Genomic DNA, 20650 nt, shown 5'->3' with positions numbered 1-20650 from the left:
CAGTGAAGTCCCGCGCGGGAAGAGGAAAAAGCGCACGAGAAGTGGAAGGAGCTGAGGCCTACAGCCCAGAGCATCGGGCCTGCGAAGCGGCCGCCTGTAAGCTCGCCCAACCCCCCGGCCCTGGCTAACGTTAACTAGGGGGGAAGAGAATGTCCGCGCCATACAGCAATGCAGCGGTGGACGCCGCCGACAACCCCTCAGCGCCGTAAGGAGTAGCGCCCACCGCAGCGGTCCCCATAATGCCGCTGTCCATGCCCTACATACCGGGAGTGTCCTGGTTACCGCAGTATTCAGGGGAGTCACATACCCTGAGTGAATTCAAAGAGAGACTGTGCAGTTTGTTTGAAGTATACCCTCTATCTGAAAGTCAGAAAGTGAACATCCTTATTGGACAGCTAACAGGTGCAGCACAGAGAGAAGTAAAAACCTGGCAGGACACTGATAAAGAGACTGTCAAAAAGATTTTGGCCAAGCTGAAAAGCACCTTTGACACCCGCACTGCAGCTGAGATCAAGATGAGGTTCTTTGGATGTAAACAGAAAGTGCAGGACAGTATAAGGGACTATGCTCTTAACCTGCAGGAGGCGCTGCGAGCAGTTAAGCAAGTTGATCCTGACAGTGTGAAGGAGGAAGATAAACTGTTAAAGGAGCAGTTCACTGAAGGACTCCTATCCAGTAACCACAGAGCACAGCTGCGCATCATAACCCTACAAGACCCTGACCTGGACTTTGCTGATTTTAAGGACAGGACTATTCGGGTACTGCATGAATCCACTGACAGCCGTCCAGCACCCCCTAAGGGCCCAGCGATCACCTACCACCAGGAAGCAACATCTTTCCCTTCCATCCCTATGGAGGCTGATGCACAGACTCTGGATAAAGATCCAACTGAAGAGCTGCGTCTTCAGGTCCAGGAGTTGACCAAAGGTAAGGCTGCACTTACTAAAACCGTGCAGTCCCTGCAAGTGTTCTCCAAGGAGAAGATCCAGCTGACTTCCAGTCCAGAGGATGTCCCGTGGCTCCGGAAGAGGAGAACCCCGCGGGAAGAACACTCCGCGGGAAGAACAATGACCGCTATGACCAGGACCGACGTCCCATCTGTCGTCGCTGCTACAAGGCAGGTCATCTTGCAAGATTCTGTCATTTAAACGAGCAACCCCTGGGGCAGAGGGCCAACCCCCAGGAATAGGATCACACAGCCCAAAGAACTGGAGAGCCAAGTATGTTGGAGGGAGACCGATTCTCCCTGCGGTGATTGATGGCATCCCCATGAACGCTTTGCTGGACACTGGCTCCCAGGTGACCACTATGCCCTATATCCTTTACAAGCGGTATTGGGCTGATTCTGAACTTACCCGTGGCCCCACTGATGAACTGACAGTAGTTGCCAGTAATGGTCAGTCTTTGCCGCAGATTGGATGTAAAGAGATTACTGTTAAAGTGGGTCGGGTAGAGCTAAAGTCTCAAGGTCTGATAGTTGTGGATATTGATCGACGAGAATGTAATCCCATGATGACTCTTGGTACAAATGTAATTGAAAATTGTCTTTCCGAGGTTATTGTCTTGTTGCAACAGGTGGCTGAGACCGCTGGTTCCAGTGAACAACGAGTCCTGCAGAAGGAGATCAGAGCCCTGATGCAAAGACAACAGGTGGAACTCTCTGGCGGAGAAATCGGTAGTGTCAGAGTGAGTGATGCTTTCCCCATTGCAATACCCCCCCAGGTGTGAAATGTTGATTTGGTGTCGGGCAGCTATAGGTCTCAGAGGGAAGGATTACCAGGCATTGGTAGAGCCAGTATACTCTGATAGCAGGCCCACTGTCCTGACAGCCAGAGGGGTAGTTGATGTACGTAAAGGGAGAGTACCTGTTCGCCTCTTGAATTGTGGGGAGGAGGAGGCCACAATACCTCGGTACGCCACAGTTGCTAATCTGCTCACTGTCAATAACAACTCATTGCAGGCAGCAGAGCCCTTGGTCTCATCTGACCAGGTGGAGGACAATGGCTCTGGAAAGCAGCTAGAGGAGTGGTGCCAGCAACTGCAGGTGGGGACTGACTCTACACCTTCATACCAGAAAAATGGGGTTTACCGAGTGACACAAGAATATGAGCGGGTATTCAGCAAGCACCCACTAGATTTTGGGCAGGCAAAAGGGGTTCAACTTCCTTTTGGAAGTGCATTGAGCAGCAAGGTGGTGTGCTGGTAAAAGGGGAAAAAAAAACAAAACTCTTTTAAATCTTCTTCCTGAGCGAGTGTGAACGAGCTGAGTGTGACCTGAGCGTAAGTGCGAACTATGGCAAGTGTGTGACTTGAAATTCAGTGACTTTAGATTCAGGGAGTTTCCAAGGGAGGTCTTACTGAATTGCTGTTATATTAATACTTTTTTTATTTTTTTTTTATTTTTGCTTATCTTATTGTCTGGTGCAATCCCCATTAGGATGTGCTCCACTATTGCCAATGCCATCCAGTGCATGTCTTGCCGCATGTATGAAATCCTTGAACAGCCGGTCGAGGGTGCATACTGCTGTGCAAGATGTGAGCACGTTGTGCATTTGGAAGCCCAGATACTGGATCTAAATGTGCAGCTGGCAACACTGAGATCCATAGACAATATGGAAAGGAGTCTTCTGCTCACTGAGCAGACGCTCAATGGGATAGATGAGGGGGGGATGCTAGGTTGGAGCTGCAGGACAATGAAGCAGCTAGCTGGGTGACAGTTAGAAGGTGGGGTAGAGGGAAGAGCACCAGGGAGGCTAGTCCTGATCTGGCACACCCCAATAAGTTTTCTAAGTTGGCAGATGAGGGGAGTGTTAGTGCAGGAGTAGCACTGCTGCAGCAAGGCATGTCCTCTGAAAGCCGGAGGAGTGTCTGCTCCAGTAAGGGGGGAAATAGGAGAGCAGGGCAGGCCAGACAGGTTCTGGTAGTGGGAGACTCAATTATTAGGGGAACAGATAGGGCAATCTGTCACAAAGACAGGGATCATCGAACGGTGTGCTGCCTACCTGGCGCTCGAGTCCGACACATCGCTGATCGGGTTGACAGATTACTGGGAGGGGCTGGAGAGGATCCAGCGGTCATGGTGCACATTGGCACAAATGACAAAGTTAGAGGTAGGTGGAAGGTCCTTAAAGATGATTTCAGGGAATTAGGCTGTAAGCTTAAAGCAAGGACCTCCAAGGTGGTATTTTCGAAAATACTTCCTGTACCACGTGCCACGCCAGAGAGGCAACGGGAGATTAGGGAGGTTAATAAGTGGCTCAGGAATTGGTGTAGGAAGGAGGGGTTTGGGTTCCTGCAGAACTGGGCCGACTTCTCAGTTGGCTACAGGTTCTACACTAGGGACGGGCTGCACCTCAATGGGGAGGGTGCAGCTGTGCTGGGGGAGAAAATGGCTAGAAGGTTGGAGGAGTGTTTAAACTAGGGACGGGGGGGAGGGTATTCCTTTTATAGGAGGGGAAGACAGTGCAGATAGAGACCTGGGCACAAATAATGACATTGGGGGTGGAGGTGGCATGGGGGGTGGGGTTAGAACAGTTAATAATTTAAGAAAGAATAGAGGTACAGAGAGATACATAAAGTGCATGTATACTAATGCCAGAAGTCTCGCCAACAAAATGGAGGAATTGGAGTTAATGTTGTTGGAGCATAATTATGACATGGTGGGGATATCTGAGACATGGCTGGACGAGAGCCATGACTGGGCGGTTAATTTACAGGGCTATAGTCTGTTCAGAAATGACCGTACAAATAAGCGAGGGGGAGGTGTGTTTATATGTAAAATCATCCTTAAAACCCATCCTTCGTGATAATATATATGAATCTAATGAAAATGTAGAGTCCCTGTGGGTAGAGATAAGGGGAGGGGGGAAAAATAATAAATTACTGATAGGGGTTTGTTATAAATCTCCAAAAATAATGGAAGCTACAGAGAATATCCTCATAAAGCAAATAGATGAAGCAGCGACTCAAGGAGAAGTCATTATTATGGGGGACTTCAACTACCCTGAAATACATTGGGGAACCGAAACCTGCAGTTCCAGCAAAGGTAATAGGTTTCTGACAACGATGAGAGACAATTACCTTTCACAACTGGTTCAGGACCCAACAAGAGGGGGGGCACTGCTAGACCTAACATTAACCAACAGGCCAGACCGCATATCAAATGTAAGGGTTGAGGGTCACTTGGGCAATAGTGATCACAAATTAATAAGTTTTCATGTGTCCTTTAATAAGATGTGTAGTAGAGGGGTTACAAGGACACTAAACTTCAGGAAGGCAAATTTCCAACGGATGAGAGATGATCTTGGTGCAATTAACTGGGACGATATCCTGAGACATAAAAATACACAAAGAAAATGGGAGACGTTTATTAGCATCCTGAATAGGACCTGTGCACAATATATACCGTATGGGAATAAATATGCGAGAAATAGGAGGAAACCACTATGGCTAAATAGAGCTGTAAGGGGCGCAATAAGAGATAAAAATAAAGCATTTAGAGAATTAAAGCAAGTAGGTAGTGATGAGGCATTAAATAAATACAGAAGATTAAATAAATTCTGTAAAAAGCAAATCAAGACAGCAAAGATTGAGTCAGAGAGACTCATTGCCAGAGAAAGTAAAAATAATCCCAAAATATTCTTTAACTACATAAATAGTAAGAAGCTAAAAAATGATAGTGTTGGCCCCCTTAAAAATAGTCTGGGTGAAATGGTGGATGAGGATGAGGAAAAAGCCAATATGCTAAATGACTTTTTTTCAACAGTATTTACACAAGAAAATCCCATGACGGATAACATGATCAGGGATAAAAATTCTCCATTAAATGTCACCTGCTTAACCCAGCAGGAAGTACGGCGGCGTCTACAAATCACTAAAATTGACAAATCCCCGGGCCCGGATGGGATACACCCCCGAGTACTGCAGGAATTAAGCACAGTCATAGATAGACCATTATTTTTAATCTTTAAAGATTCCATAATAACAGGGTCTGTACCACAGGACTGGCGTATAGCAAATGTGGTGCCAATATTCAAAAAGGGGACAAAAACTGAACTTGGAAATTATAGGCCAGTAAGTTTAACCTCAACTGTGGGTAAAATCCTGGAGGGTTTTCTAAGAGATACTATACTGGAGTATCTGGAGAAGAATAACCTTATGACCCAATATCAACATGGGTTTACAAGAGACCGTTCCTGTCAGACTAATCTGGTAAGCTTTTATGAAGAGGTAAGTTCCGGACTGGACCAAGGGAATGCAGTGGACGTGGTGTACATGGACTTTTCAAAAGCTTTTGATACGGTGCCACACAAAAGGTTGATACATAAAATGAGAACAATGGGGATAGGGGAAAATATGTGTAGGTGGGTTAAGACCTGGCTCAGGGATAGGAAACAAAGGGTGGTTATTAATGGAACACACTCGGACTGGGTCACGGTTAGCAGTGGGGTACCACAGGGGTCAGTTTTGGGCCCGCTTCTTTTTAACATATTTATTAATGACCTTGTAGGGGGCATAGAGAGTAGAATTTCAATATTTGCAGATGACACTAAACTCTGCAGGGTAATTAATACAGAGGAGGACAATTTTATATTACAGGAGGATTTATGTAAACTAGAAGCTTGGGCTGATAAATGGCAAATGAGCTTTAATGGGGATAAATGTAAGGTCATGCACTTGGGTAGAACGAACAAGTTGTATAATTATGTGCTTAATTGTAAAACACTGGGCAAAACAGTCACTGAAAAAGACCTGGGTGTATGGGTGGACGACAAACTCACATTTAGTGGCCAGAGTCAAGCAGCTGCTGCAAAGGCAAATAAAATAATGGGATGCATTAAAAGAGGCATAGATGCTCATGAGGAGAACATAATTTTACCTCTATATAAGTCACTAGTGCGACCACACTTAGAATACTGTGTACAGTTCTGGTCTCCGGTGTATAAGAAAGACATAGCTGAACTGGAGCGGGTGCAGAGAAGAGCGACCAAGGTTATTAGGGAACTAGGGGGTCTGCAATACCAAGACAGGTTATTACACTTGGGGTTATTTAGTTTGGAGAATCGAAGGCTTAGGGGTGATCTTATTACAATGTATAAATATATGTGGGGACAATACAAAGACCTTTCTAATGATCTTTTTACCTTTAGACCTGTGACGGGGACAAGGGGGCATCCTCTACGTCTGGAGGAAAGAAGGTTTAAGCATACTCACAGACGCGGATTCTTTACTGTAAGAGCAGTGAGACTATGGAACTCTCTGCCATATGATGTTGTAATGAGTGATTCACTACTAAAATTTAAGAAGGGACTGAATGCCTTTCTTGAAAAGTATAATATTACAGGGTATATACACTAGTCTCCTTAATATTGCGTTGATCCAGGGAGCTAGTCTGATTGCCGTATGTGGAGTCGGGAAGGAATTTTTTTCCCCAATGTGAAGCTTACTGTTGCCACATGGGTTTTTTTTGCCTTCCTCTGGATCAACATGTTAGGGCAAGTTAGGATAGGATATGGGTTGAACTAGATGGACTTAAAGTCTCCCTTCAACCTTAATAACTATGTTACTATCATATCCCCACTGGAGATCATCCACCCATAAAGGAAAGGTACCAGCATATACCCCCCAACACAATACCAATGTGCTAAAGGTATGTTGAGAGAGATGAAGGAAGCAGAGGTTATCAGAGACAGTTGTAGCCCCTGGGCAGCTCCAATAGTTTTTGTAAAGAAAGGATGGTACCATGAGAATGTGTGTTGATTACAGGAAAATTAACAGCATTACACATAAAGATGTCTACCCATTACCTAGAATTGAACATTAGCTGCACTTAAAACTGCTAACTACTTTTCCACCTTAGATCTCACTAATGGGTATTGGCAGGTTCCCGTGGCAGAGGCAGACAAGGAGAAAACAGTATTTACCACCCCAATGGGTCTCTGTGAGTTCAACTATATGCCATTCAGGCTCTGCACCGCCCCAGGAACATTTCAACGGCTGATGGAGTGCTGCCTGGGACACATGAACTTTGAGACAGTCCTGTTGTACCTTGATGATATCATTGTCTTCTCCAAGACGTAAGAGGACCATCTGGAACACCTGGCTGAGGTGTTTGAAGCCTTGTCCAATTTTGGCCTGAAAGTGAAGCCTTCCAAATGCCACCTCCTGAAGCCCAAGGTACAGTACCTCGGACATGTGGTGAGTGCAGAAGGTGTGGCACCAGATCCGGACAAAGTCACAGTCATCCGGGACTGGCCGAAGCCCAGTAAACTCCATGAAGTACGCCAATTTCTTGGACTGGTAGGTTACTACCGAAGATTCATCAAAGGCTTCACTGAAATAGCCACTCCTATGCAAAATCTTCTGGTGGGACAGTCTAAGAAAGCCAAACAGAAGAATTCCACATTTGAATGGACTGAGGAGTTGGAGAGATCCTTCACCCGACTGAAGATGGCTCTCACAGGAGATGAAGTTCTGGCCTACCCAGATTATGACAAGCCCTTTGTGTTGTATACTGATGCCAACAACGTGGGCCTGGGAGCAGTACTGTCGCAGGTACAGAATGGCAAAGAAAGAGTGATCTACTACACCAGCAGGAAGCTTCGTCCCACTGAAAGGAACTCTGACAACTATAGTTCCTTCAAGCTGGATTTCCTCGCCATAGTCTGGGCTGTGACTGAAAGGTTCAAGCATTACCTAGCTTCAGCCAAGTTTACCATCTTCACGGACAACAACCCATTGACTCACTTGGAAACTGCAAAGCTAGGTGCACAGGAGCAGTGATGGATGGCTCGGCTGTCTAACTATGAATTTACCATCAAGTACCGAGTGGTGCACAAGAATGCTGATGCGCTGTCCAGAATGCCTAATCTGCCAGATGCAGGAGAAGACCCTGAGGCTCTTGAAGTAGTAGACTTACCTCCCTTGCACTGGCCACTGGCGGCCCAACGTGCTAAAGGAGTGAGAAACAGAAGGTCTGGCTTGAAAGAGGTCACCCTAAATCCATTGCCCCATCATGACTGGGCAGAAACTCAGGAAGATGACCCCGCAGTCCGCCTGGTGAAGGAGCTACTGTCACAAGCTGACTCACGCCCAGAGTCGGATGCTCCTGAAGAAACCCAGCAGTTGTGGAAGGAAAGAGGTCGGCTGTTCATCTATGAAGGAAAGCTGTGTCGGAGGAGTATCAATGCCCGCACTCATGAGCTGGTCTGGCAGGTAGTAGTCCCAAAGAGAGAGGCATCAATGGTCTTGGAAGCATACCACAATGGGGCTGGACACTTCGGATGGAAGAAGTTGGAAGCATTGCTCCAGGAGAGATTCTACTGGGCTAGTATGAGGAAAGCCATTGAAAAGTGGTGCCGAGAGTGTGGACAATGTAACCTGCGCAGAAAGGATCGAAACAGCCAGAGATTCCTCTACAGCCAATAGTAACCAAACAGCCCCTCGAGTTTGTAGCCCTGGACCATGTGAAGCTGGCTCCAAGCCGGTCGGGCTACATCTATGCTCTTACCATCGTGGACCACTACTCAAGATTCCTGGTAGTTGTGCCTGTCAAAGATCAAACAGCTAGGACAGCAGCCAAAGCCTTTCAACAGCACTTCTGTAGACCACATGGATATCCTGAGCAAGTGCTTACAGATCAAGGTCGAGCTTTCGAGGCAGAAGTGTTCCAGGAATTCTGTAACTTGTATGGTTGTAAGAAGATCCGGACAATACCGTACCACCCACAGACTAATGGCATGTGTGAGACGATGAACCAGGTAGTGATTGACCTACGGAAGACCTTGCCTTTGGAGGAGAGGAATCTGTGGCCAGAAAAGTTGCCAGATCTGGTAGACCTCTACAACCACATTCCTGTGAATTCCACCAACTGCACCCCAGCCTAGCTAATGAGAGCGAGGCCTTGTAAACTGCCTATTGATTTGGACATGGGAGTCCTTACACCTGAGGTGACGTCACCAGATGCTGACTGGGACACAGAGAGGCAGCAACAGAACAGAAGAGTACAAGAGTGTGTGGAGAAGAGTATAGATCAGGCAAGGCAAAAACAAGAAAGGCACTACAACCAGCATGCTCCTGCAGTTCCCTTGTCACCAGGAGAACAAGTCCTCAAGAGGAAAAGAAGACTGCATAAATTGGATGACCAATGGGAAGCTGAACCCTATACCATTCTACCCTCAAATTTCGACAATACCAAGGTGTGCCTCATTAGTAAAGATGGAGGAGAAACCTCAGCAGCCGTATCAAGGGATCATTTGAAATTATGCCCTGACCAGTTAAGAGAAAGAATGGAAGAACAAGATAACATCCAACCCATAGAGGAAGAAAAGGTCAGCAACATACTTGGAGAATTCCCTGCTAATTGGACTAAAGTAAATGATGCAATAGTGGTGCCTGTGTTGACATTTCCCCAATTGGTAGCACAGGAAGAAGTGACTCAAGAAAATCCTGAGGATCAGGAAAATCAGGCAGCAGATGCCACACCAGCAGTGGAGCCAGAGAACCCTCGACCTGCCAGTGGTGAACCTGTTGTGCCCATGGTGAGTCTAAGAGTTCCTAGACAATCTAGTATCCCTGTGCTACACAGAACCATCAGTAGTGTATCCAGTACATTACATACTACCCCAGTAGGATCCCCAGTCACACCAGTGGTACGCAGGTCTACCCATATTTCGCAAGGTATACTGCCCATCAGATATCGTGTATAGATAAATAAATGTAAATGTTGAAATTGTATGTATATATGTAACTGTTCTCAAGTTTTGTGCCCATAGGTAACCTGTAAGTTTCCTCTGAATTTTCCAGTTTTTTACCTTGTTTCATGGACACTCAACCACAGGACTGTGTGTGGTCAAAAATGTTCCTTGTAATTAGTTTACCGTTTGCCCAGGAATGGACCATGGACATTGATGCTGGACTTATCACCATAGGACTATTTTTGGAGCTCTTGGTTTTTGTAACTTTTTCCTTTTTTTTCCAAATCTTGTACAATTATATTGTTCACCTTGTTAACTGTATTATATGTTTTCATGTTTTGTTCAGCCCAGGAGTGCTGACTTGCACTAGGGGAGAATGTGGCGCCCCCAGGAGTATGGCTGCCACAGTGGCTTTGCCTTCCTCCAGGGAGGGTAATGCCAGGCTTGTAGGCAATGAAGGGTCTCTCTCGCAGTTAACCTATACATGCAACACAGTTCCACTCCAGGCCAGCAGGGGGGACTCTGAACCGGAATTAAGGGGAGCAGTGCTCTCTGAGGGCCAAGAGGAAGGAGTGGTCAGTTAGTCTGAGGAGGGTGAAGTGGGCAGACGTGTGGGAGAAGCGCGGAGATTGAGCAGAGAGGAAAGGCTCATCTCCAGTGAGAGCGCATGAACTGGAGCCTGGTCTCCACGGTTGTATGGATACTAATGATCCTGCAACAGACACCAGAGGAGTAGGAGGCTGTAAATGCACTACCCCCACCTTAGACTTGGAGGCACAACAGCACGGAGTGAGCCAAGAGAGGAATAGCGGCTACAGCTGTCTGCCATACGAGGAGTGAGAGTAGAAGAAAATTGAGAGGAACTTCAGTGTAACTCAGTACTAGGAGTACTAGGAGTGGCTAGTAATTCATTCAAATAAGCACTAGGAAGGAGACTGCACAGCCCATCTGTTGAGAGAGAATCCCTGAGTTGCTTCCAGGCTAGCCTGCTCCGGTACCATCTGTAATCAGGACCCTGGAATGCAGTTATCAAGTAAAGGTACAGAAATTGCACCCCGCTGTGTCTTTGTCTGTTTCCTACCCTTCCGGCACCGCTACATCCCCGTGCCAACCACATCTACACTGCCCTGGGACTATGGCTTCGCCTGTGGGGAGCTTTTACATCTTTGCTGCACCATACCATCAGTCCCAGCGGATCTGCATCCAGCGTCGGCTTAACGCCTCCCTTGCCGAACACCACAGGTGGCGTCACAAACTATTCATTTAATCAGTTACATTCCACCATTTCTATTCCCCGTGTCTAAAAGCGCTGCGGAAACGCTTAAAAACGCAACGTGGGCACACAGCCTAAAAAGGCTGTCCACTACTTGAACAACCCCTTATTGCTGATGTTTGGTCTTGTTAAAATAATAACACTAATACGAACCTCCCGTGCCGGCACCGTTTCAGTGGTGTTGGCACTTGGGTTCTTGGGTTTCTTTTGAGGTTTTTACGTCATGCGAGCCCTGTGCCCAATCAGTGCTGGAGTCGCTGTCCCCACCTTTGGGCAAATCAAGCATCATGAGGCAGTCAGAGAGCAGCTGCGGCCCTGGCTTCCTGTTGATGTTCAATACGTCCGAAGGTGGGAACAGTGAAGCTGCCGCTGATTGGGCGCAGGGCTCGTGTGATGTAAGAACCTCACATAAGCCCAGGGACAGGGAGTCTCGACACCACTGAAGTGGAGCCGGCACGCCAGCGGAGTATGAGTGTTTTTATTTTAATGAGGCCAAGCATGAGGAATGCGTTCACTGAGGGGAAAAAAAAAATATATATAAATATTTATACCTTTATTAACTTTATTAATACCAAATGTAAAACTATACCCATAATTCAGCCCCTGAAGGTTAGTCAGAAGGTGACGAATAGAAAAAACATATTTTCCCCCACGCCTCAGTTTATAGGGTGAGGTGACGTATACACACTCACTCTCCAAGCCTTTCAGTTTTACAGGTTTCATCGTCCTCACCAAAGGAGACTCATCAGGAGACTATTTAATATTAACCTATATTCAAGGTAGACTAGACAAGAAAACCCTAAAATCATGTATCACTTTATCCGAAACAGTAAGAAAACTAGTCACATATTGGCAGATCCCAGACTTTATGATGCACAGATCCCTAGTCTTTATAATGATATTGCACTCATTCCCTGACAGACCGCAGCATGGCCATTAGTTATAAGCTGCTAATGATCTTTGGAGCAGGTAAGGTTTCCCTGAGTGGTATATATTGGGCCGTCTGAACACGTAGTCTAGTCTAGGACAATTTGTCTGCACTACTAATTGACAGCTGTTACAATATCAAACTAGGGCAGTCCCTATAGGAGAAAAAATAATAAATATACTGTATTTTCACGTACTTTCTATTCCTGACTGACCGCCACTGGAGAAACTTATAAACTTACAAAGTATATAGTTTGAAGTCTGGGATCTGCCTATATGTGGCTAGTTTTCTGACTGTTTCAGACAACATGATACATGATTTTAGTATTTTTTTGTCTAGTCAATATTAAAGTTTCCTTATGAGTCGCCTTTGGTGAGGACGATGAAACCCGTAGAAATGAGAGGCTTGGAGAGCGAGTGTGTATACGTCAACTCATCCTATATACTGAGACGTTTTATCTATTAGTCACCTTCTAACTAACCTTCAGGGGTGAATTATGGGTATAGTTTTACATTTGGAATTAATAAAGTTTAGTTTTATCCTTTTGTCAGCAAACATGAGTAATTACAAGAGACAACCCCTTTAAGAAGATCCAATTTTGGTTAAAAAGTTTCCAACATTCTGAAGTTGAACATAAAAAAGGCTTCTCCCCTATGTGACATCGCTGATATTTATTGACAGTTGATTTCCAAATACAATATTTCCCACATTAAGAAAATTAAAAAGGCTTCTCCTCTATGTGACTGCTCCTATGTCTAACAAGACTCGATTTCCAGTTAAAACATTTCCCACATTCTGAACAGGAAAAAGGCTTCCCTGTGTGAGCTCTCTGGTGTTTAAGAAGAGATGATTTCTCGCTAAAACATTTTGCACATTCTGAACATGAAAAAGGCTTCTCCCCTGTGTGAGCTCTCTGGTGGCTAAGAAGAGATGATTTCTCTCTAAAACATTTTCCACATTCTGAACAGGAAAAAGGCTTCTCCCCTGTGTGAACTTTCTGGTGACTAAGAAGACATGATTTCAGGTTAAAACATTTACCACATTCTGAACAGGAAAAAGGCTTCTCCCCTGTGTGAATTCTTTGGTGTCTAATAAGTTTCTCTTTCTGTTTAAAACATTTCTCACATTCTATACAGAAAAAAGGCTTCTCCCCTGTGTGAATTCTCTGGTGGATATCCAGATGCGCTTTCTGGTTAAAACATTTCCCACATTCTGAACAGGAAAAAGGCTTCTCCCCTGTGTGAGTTCTCTGGTGGCCAACCAGATGCGCTTTCTGGTTAAAACATTTCCCACATTCTGAACAGGAAAAAGGCTTCTCCCCTGTGTGAGTTCTCTGGTGCATAACAAAATTTGATTTACGTGCAAAATATTTCACACATTCTGAACAGCAAAAAGGCTTCTCCCCTGTGTGAATTCTCTGGTGCATAACAAAATTTGATTTACGTGCAAAATATTTCCCACAATCTGAACAGCAAAAAGGCTTCTCCCCTGTGTGAATTCTCTGGTGCTTAACAAGAGTAGATTTATGGTTAAACCATTTATCACATTCAGAACATGAAAAAGACTTATTTGCTTTAGGAGAAGTTTGCTTTTTAATGCCTCTTGTGTGACTTTGATTTTCCTTAGTAGTTGGTAATGACTCAGAAGATGGGACCTGTTCCATAGGATCAGATGACAGATCTTTGGTGTGAATGGATGATGGTATATCTGGAGTAATGGTATTCACTTCAGTTGTATCTTGTAGGATCTCAAGATCATCAGATTTAAAAATTGAAGATGTCAGCTGTCCCTCTGATCTCCTGGTACAGTCATCTGCTAAGAGAAAAATAATTATTATTTTTTTAATAAAATACCCTTGAGTTTTATATTTTTGAACATTTCTAATTAGCTTACCATTTTTATGGACAGTTTACGTAAAAAAATTTATTTACCAAGACAATGACAGTTCAAAGTCTAATAGAAAACCTTATAGGTTGAACAAGTAGCGCGTGTTGGTTTGTTTATTCTGCCTCCCAAATATTGAATAAAAAGAAACCAATCAATGTATGTAGGTGATAATAATACCAATTCTCCTCTCACAAAAAAGTCCCCACTCGGGTCCATCATGTGTCAATGGAAAAACTGATGCTCCCACACTATTAGTGGCTCAAGGGCTATTGAAAAGCAACAAGGTTTCTATAAACCAATCCAGCAAAATCCACTCTCACTTCTGAGTCTTGCAGTGTGCGCAAACAACATTTAGGATCCCTGTATTTAGCAATATTATAGTGAGAAGAATCTGCCTAATTTATGGTGTGTGTCTCCTGGAACACAATCTGGGTACTGTGTGTTGGGTAATAAAATGGCATATGTGAAATTTTCACTCTCCAACTGTCATGGTCACGTGTGTCTGGACGCAGATGTTTCCGTAAGGCGAACCCATAACACACGTGACCCTGGATACACCGCCTCCAGTGGGGCGCATTAAAATAATAAAACGTGCAGGTGGATATGCCGCCTCCACCTGGCGAATTTAGGTATTACACGCTATGCATACATATATCTGGAAACACCGCCTCCAGTAAGGCGCATTTAAATAATAAGGGGGGAACCTGGGTAACTTTAACAATGGTGGGCCCTGCGATAGGGAATGGGGAAATGGAGACCCCCTGCACTCCCCTGAGCCAGTGTCCCTGCACTCCTCACATTCCCTATACAGGCTCCTCGCCTGTCGCCACACGCGTGCCTCAACGCCCTTGCTCACCCTGACCCTAAACCCTCACTAGGGAATGGGTCGGTGCGGAGACTAATCCCACCACTGCACTAATAACACACATGAGGAAAGAGACAATACAGGGGAAACACCACTTAGCTTTGCTCTGTTGCGTGCGCTCCTAGCAACAGAGCCCACCACCTGCGTGCGTCTTCTCCTCCACCCTGATCCATCACATAACTGGATCCATCACCATCGTGCAGCCTGGGAGCAGAGTCCATCACCACTTGCAGCAGTCCAGTACACAGAGTCCCAAGATGAGTCCAGCCTCTGCCAAGAATCCAAGCATGCTCGAGTCCAGTTCTCAGCAACCAAGTAGAGCATGCTGAATGAAACTCTCTTCCTAGTCGCCACTCCTCTAAGCCATGCCCGCACTTCCCGCCGACACCATAAACTGCGACTCCACCAAGCCATGCCAGTCCTTCCTGCAGACACCATTAGCTGGCACTCATTCTCTCTGGCTGACTGCGCAGGACTCCTATCCCGCTCCATCCTTCCACCAGGCTCTCCAACAACTCAGCAAGAAATATCACCAGCAGTGAGTGAGCACCCTGAGCACACCTTTATAGGGAGTCACACCTGATCCATAATAAAGTGAACATTAACCTAAACCTAAAGTGCAATACCACAACCACCACCGGGGACAGTCAAAACACCTTTGAACTTAACCAAAGTAAAAAAAGTTCACTTTGTGCTTTTAATACCGCCAGATCCAACACTGGATCATGACACCAACATCCACTGCGTTAATTTCCGGAAAGTGGCTGTGGAGTCAAAATATTCACCTTTCCTATAGATTATAACCCTCAGTGAATTAATTTATAAAATAGAAAAACTTTACGGGGATTTCGACTGTTCTGGTTTTCTGTCATTTAGTTATATTAGGGCTTCTGCATCTGGTGTGTCCAATCTCATCTGGGATCTGTTCCTGCTCTCCAGCTGGAGTAATCTGCTCCCTACTTCAGCCAATTGGAAAGTACCACACCCTACTAAAGCTCAAAGCATATGGCCGGAATCTGCCAGATACAGCGTTGTTCTCCTCTGGTTCAATCTTCTGTGCTCAGCTCGCGGCTTGTGTATTTGTTTCCTGTTGTGACTGTGGCCCGTTTACTGACTACTCTTGTGTCTTCGGATTCTGTATTCTATCCTTCTGGTTCTGACCCAGCTACCTGACTATTCTTCTTGCCATCTAACACCACAGAATAGCAGGTAACACCATGGTCCAAGCATAGGGGTCCCTCTGTAAGTCCAGATCCATGTAAGGGTGTTAAAGGGCGATGAGCAAGGCAATCCTTGGGATATGGAAAGCAGAGAATATAGTGCCAAGCATGTTCATGGTGGACATCTTTTGAGCCGCCAGGAGACCATGAACAGTGCTCCTAATACATTGTGTCTGCAAACTATTCCAGCTAGATCTGCATTAAAATAGCTAAATGGCGCTCCTTCCATTCTGAACACTGCCATGTCCCCAGACAGTAGTGTACAACAGTATATAAGTAATGTGCAAATTTGGAAAATAATCGGTAAGATCCATTTGTTTTATATTATTCTTTGTGAATAATTCCAACGTTATCACCACGTAATGTGACACACGTCAGATTTAAATGATGGGGCCTGATTGGGAACACAAAACTGGCTGTGGGAAGAGGTCAAATCAAAGTATTTTAGAGACTAACTACTGTAGTCGAAAACTGTGACTATAGACAATAACATCTACTGAAATGATCAAACTCAACAGTCTTCATCAGTAATAAATGAGTAACTAGTGGTGAAACCTCTCTGGGGTAATTAGAGTATGGGGCCCGGTGACTTTACAATCTAAACTATCGTAAGGGCCAATATTTTCTGTCAGATGAGTTTCAAGAAGAAATATTAAGCATTTAAAGAGAACTGTGTATGATAGTGCAGAGATGAGATGTCTTAAAGGGAACCTGTCAGCAGGATTGTGCACAGTAACCTACAGACACTGTCAGATCGGCGCAGTTATACTGATTACAATGATACCTTGGTCGATGAAATCCGTCTTGTCGTTGTTGTTTAATCGATGTGGAGAAACGGGGTTAGTGGGTGATCTCGTCTGCCAGCCTGGCTGTCTTTAGCAAGACTGCATGGACCAGGGCTCATATCACTGAGTTCCCGCTCTATCTCCCTGTGGGCAGAACACTACACAGACAACACAGGGTTAGGGTAAAACAGTGTGGCCATGCTTTGCTGAACCACAACACCCAATAGCAAACAGAACAATTCCAGCAATTACCCCAAGATGGTGCACATTACAGGGTCTCACTCCTCCACTGACTCACCGGGATGCTAGTGGATATTACGTCAGAGCTCCCAGTGTCACTATTCCACCTGTGATAACACACAGAGAGGAGGTCACGACTAGCGTAGGGAGATAACCGAGAACAGTCCTGTGTTCTTTCAGCCAAGTCTGACATATCCTCAGCTGGGATCCTGAAGAGTTTCTCACCCGTTGGGTGTTTAGAAGAATGTCCGGCTAGTAGCTCTGTGTGATGAGATGAGACCCCGTCTCTCTGTCTCAGGGTCTTTTATACCCGAGGCAGGTAAGCCATTTTTAGAATTACCCAGTGTCCTTCAGTACACCCTCACAGCCTTTCCCTATCTACATTCAAAGTCGACAAACTGATTCCAGAATATAAGCAAACATCAGATAAGCACACACTATGTTACATGGCATATCATTGTGCAAGTCAGTCTTCTTGACCCACCAGAATCCACACTTAAATCCACAAGCTAAATATACAGACAAAGTCAATTCCTCCAGGCCTGCAAAACCATAGCCATCTGGGCAATTAAGATATACTCTAGTTTCATCACAATCGGTATTTGTAGTTTTCAGGTAATGAGATTCTCGTGCTTTGGGGCGGGGCTGTGGGCAGGGCTTTATGTGGAGCTCTGATTACATATGGATCTGTATTGGCTTATGACAGGTTACTGATCCCTCAGTGACCTGCCCCTCATTATTACATAATTCCTATAATAGCGTTGATATTATTGTTGATAATGCCTATAATATTGTGGCTATTGTGAGGCTTAGAAAAAAATTACATCCAGCAAAATATCACCAGTGATGGCGGTGCCTGCGCAGTAGCATCTATAAGTAAGAGATAGATGATACTAGACAAGCGCCACCGGTGTCATTTTGCTGGATGTAATTTTTTTTTTCTAAGCCTCACAATAGCCACAATATTATAGGCATTATCAACAAGAATATAAACACTATTGTATGCATTATGTAAAATAGGGATCAGTGACCTGTCATAAGCCAATACAGAAGAATATATAAGCAGAGCACCACATAATGCCCCGACCACAGGCCACCCACAGCCCCACCCGCAGCCCCGCCCCAGAGCACGAGAATCTCATTAACTGAAAACTACAAATAAAGATTAAACAACAACCACAAGATGGATTTCATCACCAGGTATCAATGTAATCAGTATAACGGCACCGACCTGACAGTGTCTGTAGGTTACTGTGCACAATCCTGCTGACAGGTTCCCTTTAAATTTAGATCTTAGACATTTGGAAGAGGCGATGGAGAGCTTTTTTTTAAGACTATCAGTGAGTTACAGACTCACATAAGTGAGGCAGGCCGATCCCACTACAATACAACTATCATACAGAATGAACAGTTAGGCTTGTTTCACACTAGCGTTTTGATGCGCTGCGGAGGGATGCGTACATCCGCTGGGAAGCTCCGCCCACGGCCGCACCTCCTCCGGTCAGCTTCGCCTATGGTCGCATGCGGCTGCCTGCATACCCTATCTTTTGCATTGGTACGCAGGAAGTGTGCAGGTATGCGTTTGCCACTGCATGCGTCGTTTTCATGGTGTGGCGACCTGCGACAAACGCAACGTGTTGCATTTTGGTGCGGTCGCCGCACCGTCAAAACGACGCATGCGGCAGCAAACGCATACCTGCGCACGGTCTGTGTATCCAATGCTAAAGATAGGGTACGCAGGCAGCCGCATTGCGGCCATAGGCGGAGCTGACCGGAGGAGGTGCGCCCGTGGGCGGAGCATCCCGGTGGATGTATGCTAACCTCCGCAGCGCATCAAAACGCTAGTGTGAAACTAGCCTAAGAAAAGACAGAGTGAAAAGTTACATCTCCAACAACAACATATGTATCAGGGGAGAACTCCAACAGTAAAGCGGAGTTGCAATCATTTATGGTGGACCATTGGAGCTACTATGAGTCCTGACCACAAGAGCAGAGAAAGTATTACTGCTCCCCATTTCAGGAGAGGTTGTGCAGTAATCTGAATTTCATAGGATCGAAAACATGTCATTTATGACGTGGAGTGAATCCATGAAACCAGGGCTGGAGCCATGCCAACACATCTCCTGCAGGAGTGAATAAATGTATATTACAGCCATCACCCACGCACAGCTTAGAGATATGTCATGGCACAGGTGCAATGTTTATCTTGTACTCTATCACAATCCTCCTTGAAATTAGTTTGTTTTAATACAAATTGAAACTCTGTTGTTATTGTAGAGAAATTCACACTTGGCCTCACTGCACATTTAATGTTGTCGATCATAAAAGCAAAATTTGGCCAGAAAGACTGGACCTGGTCTTGTAGGGACCATATGAGCACATTCAGCAGCACAGAAGGGAGAGAAGGTGGATTCATCCAATAAGATATCAGGGATCTAGGAAGCCAACAGCATCATTACCCTCCGCTTTTGGTTACAGACCCATCATAATACTTTTCTTGAAGTGATTTTCTAACTTATCAGCACATTCTATGTACACTGTCATTTGACTTTGTAGTTTACAGTTCTGGGCAGGTAACGGTCAGCGACTCCTAATCCCAGGGGGTAGGTGGATCCTCCTGGTGGTAAGTTCTATAGAAAAGGGCTTTCAATGCCCAAAGTCATTTGAACAGTTTTAGGTGGAGGAGAATGTTGTGGTCTTGAGGTCAAATGGTGATCACACGATTGTGATACGGTCGGACTACACCACCGATAAAGCAGCCACAGCTGGTGACTGAGAAGAATCTGTGACTTCTCTGCATTTAGTGGTTACTACTCACCTGGGTAGTCATATGAAGGAATCTCCTCTTTATACCACTCATCACCCTTCGCATATGTCTCTGTAGTATTAATATGGGTTAGATCTTCACCCTGAAATAAATATCGTAAAAGTCACAGACAGATGGAGAAGTCACATCTATGATCAGCTCTAATCCTGCCATCTCCACCGTTCTCATTACACAAGTATAAAACATATAATACTGGTGGATAAAACAAGACAGAGCACAAGACCTTCACAGCTACACTTCATAGGGGAGATCTCATGACACCTTCTCTCCATCTACCTGATGATCCTGAGGAACATTGGGATCTTCTTGTTTACAGTCCTGTGGAAGAAGAGGACGGGGACATCTCTCTGGTGTTGTCTTCTTACTGGATAGATCTGGAGGAAACACATACAGGGACTGAATTCATTCTTTACATACAGATAATTATAGGCCATGTGTATTTAGTCCTGTCTATTACCTGGTGATGTGAGGGGCTGGGGAACCTCCATTATGATGTCCTTGTATACGTCTGTGTGTCCTTCTAAATACTCCCACTCCTCCATGGAGAAATAGACAGCGACATCCTGACACCTTATAGGAACCTGACACATACAATGATACCGTCATCCCCCGATCCCTTCATAGTGTTACTGTATGATGTCCCAGCATTCCCAGCAGTGTCACCTCTCCAGTCAGCAGCTCAATCATCTTGTAGGTGAGTTCTAGGATCTTCTGCTCATTGATGTCCTCATGTATCTGGGGGTGAGGTGGAGGCCTCGTGATTGGGCTCAGAGGTCTTCCCCATCCCTCAGACACAGGGTCCTGACAGCGCTCACTAGATGTCTTCTTCACTACTGTGTAATCCTGGTTATGGAGAGACACATTAATAAACCTCACTACAGACATTTCCAGAGTCCTCACCTCTCCAGTTCTGTCCATCTGTTATTCCCA

At 45.3% G+C, this 20650-nt stretch overlaps 2 protein-coding genes across 3 annotated transcripts in view; both read right to left on the bottom strand.

The window, feature by feature from the left end:
• Nucleotides 1-20650, bottom strand: part of LOC141047073 (uncharacterized) — a 503490-nt gene that overhangs the window by 92073 nt on the left and 390767 nt on the right. The window lies entirely within an intron of this gene.
• The window catches only part of LOC141047076 (uncharacterized), a 43933-nt gene continuing 35835 nt past the window's right edge, over nt 12553-20650 (bottom strand). The window contains exons 3-7 of one of the 2 annotated variants that reach the window (XM_073542018.1): nt 20384-20563; nt 20178-20301; nt 19997-20094; nt 19712-19802; nt 12553-13711 (exon numbers count right to left, since the gene is read on the bottom strand). In XM_073542018.1, the coding sequence (XP_073398119.1) occupies nt 12615-13711; nt 19712-19802; nt 19997-20094; nt 20178-20301; nt 20384-20563 (1590 nt within the window). In that variant the 3' untranslated portion in view covers nt 12553-12614. The remainder of the gene's footprint in view (nt 13712-19711; nt 19803-19996; nt 20095-20177; nt 20302-20383; nt 20564-20650) is intronic. The other variant, XM_073542019.1, reaches the window with a different exon arrangement.

The sequence above is a fragment of the Dendrobates tinctorius genome, unplaced genomic scaffold (assembly GCF_039654945.1).
Source record: "Dendrobates tinctorius isolate UK_male_01 unplaced genomic scaffold, ASM3965494v1 ptg000126l, whole genome shotgun sequence".
Lineage (NCBI taxonomy): Eukaryota > Metazoa > Chordata > Amphibia > Anura > Dendrobatidae > Dendrobates > Dendrobates tinctorius.
This window is presented reverse-complemented; position numbering and strand designations above follow the sequence as displayed.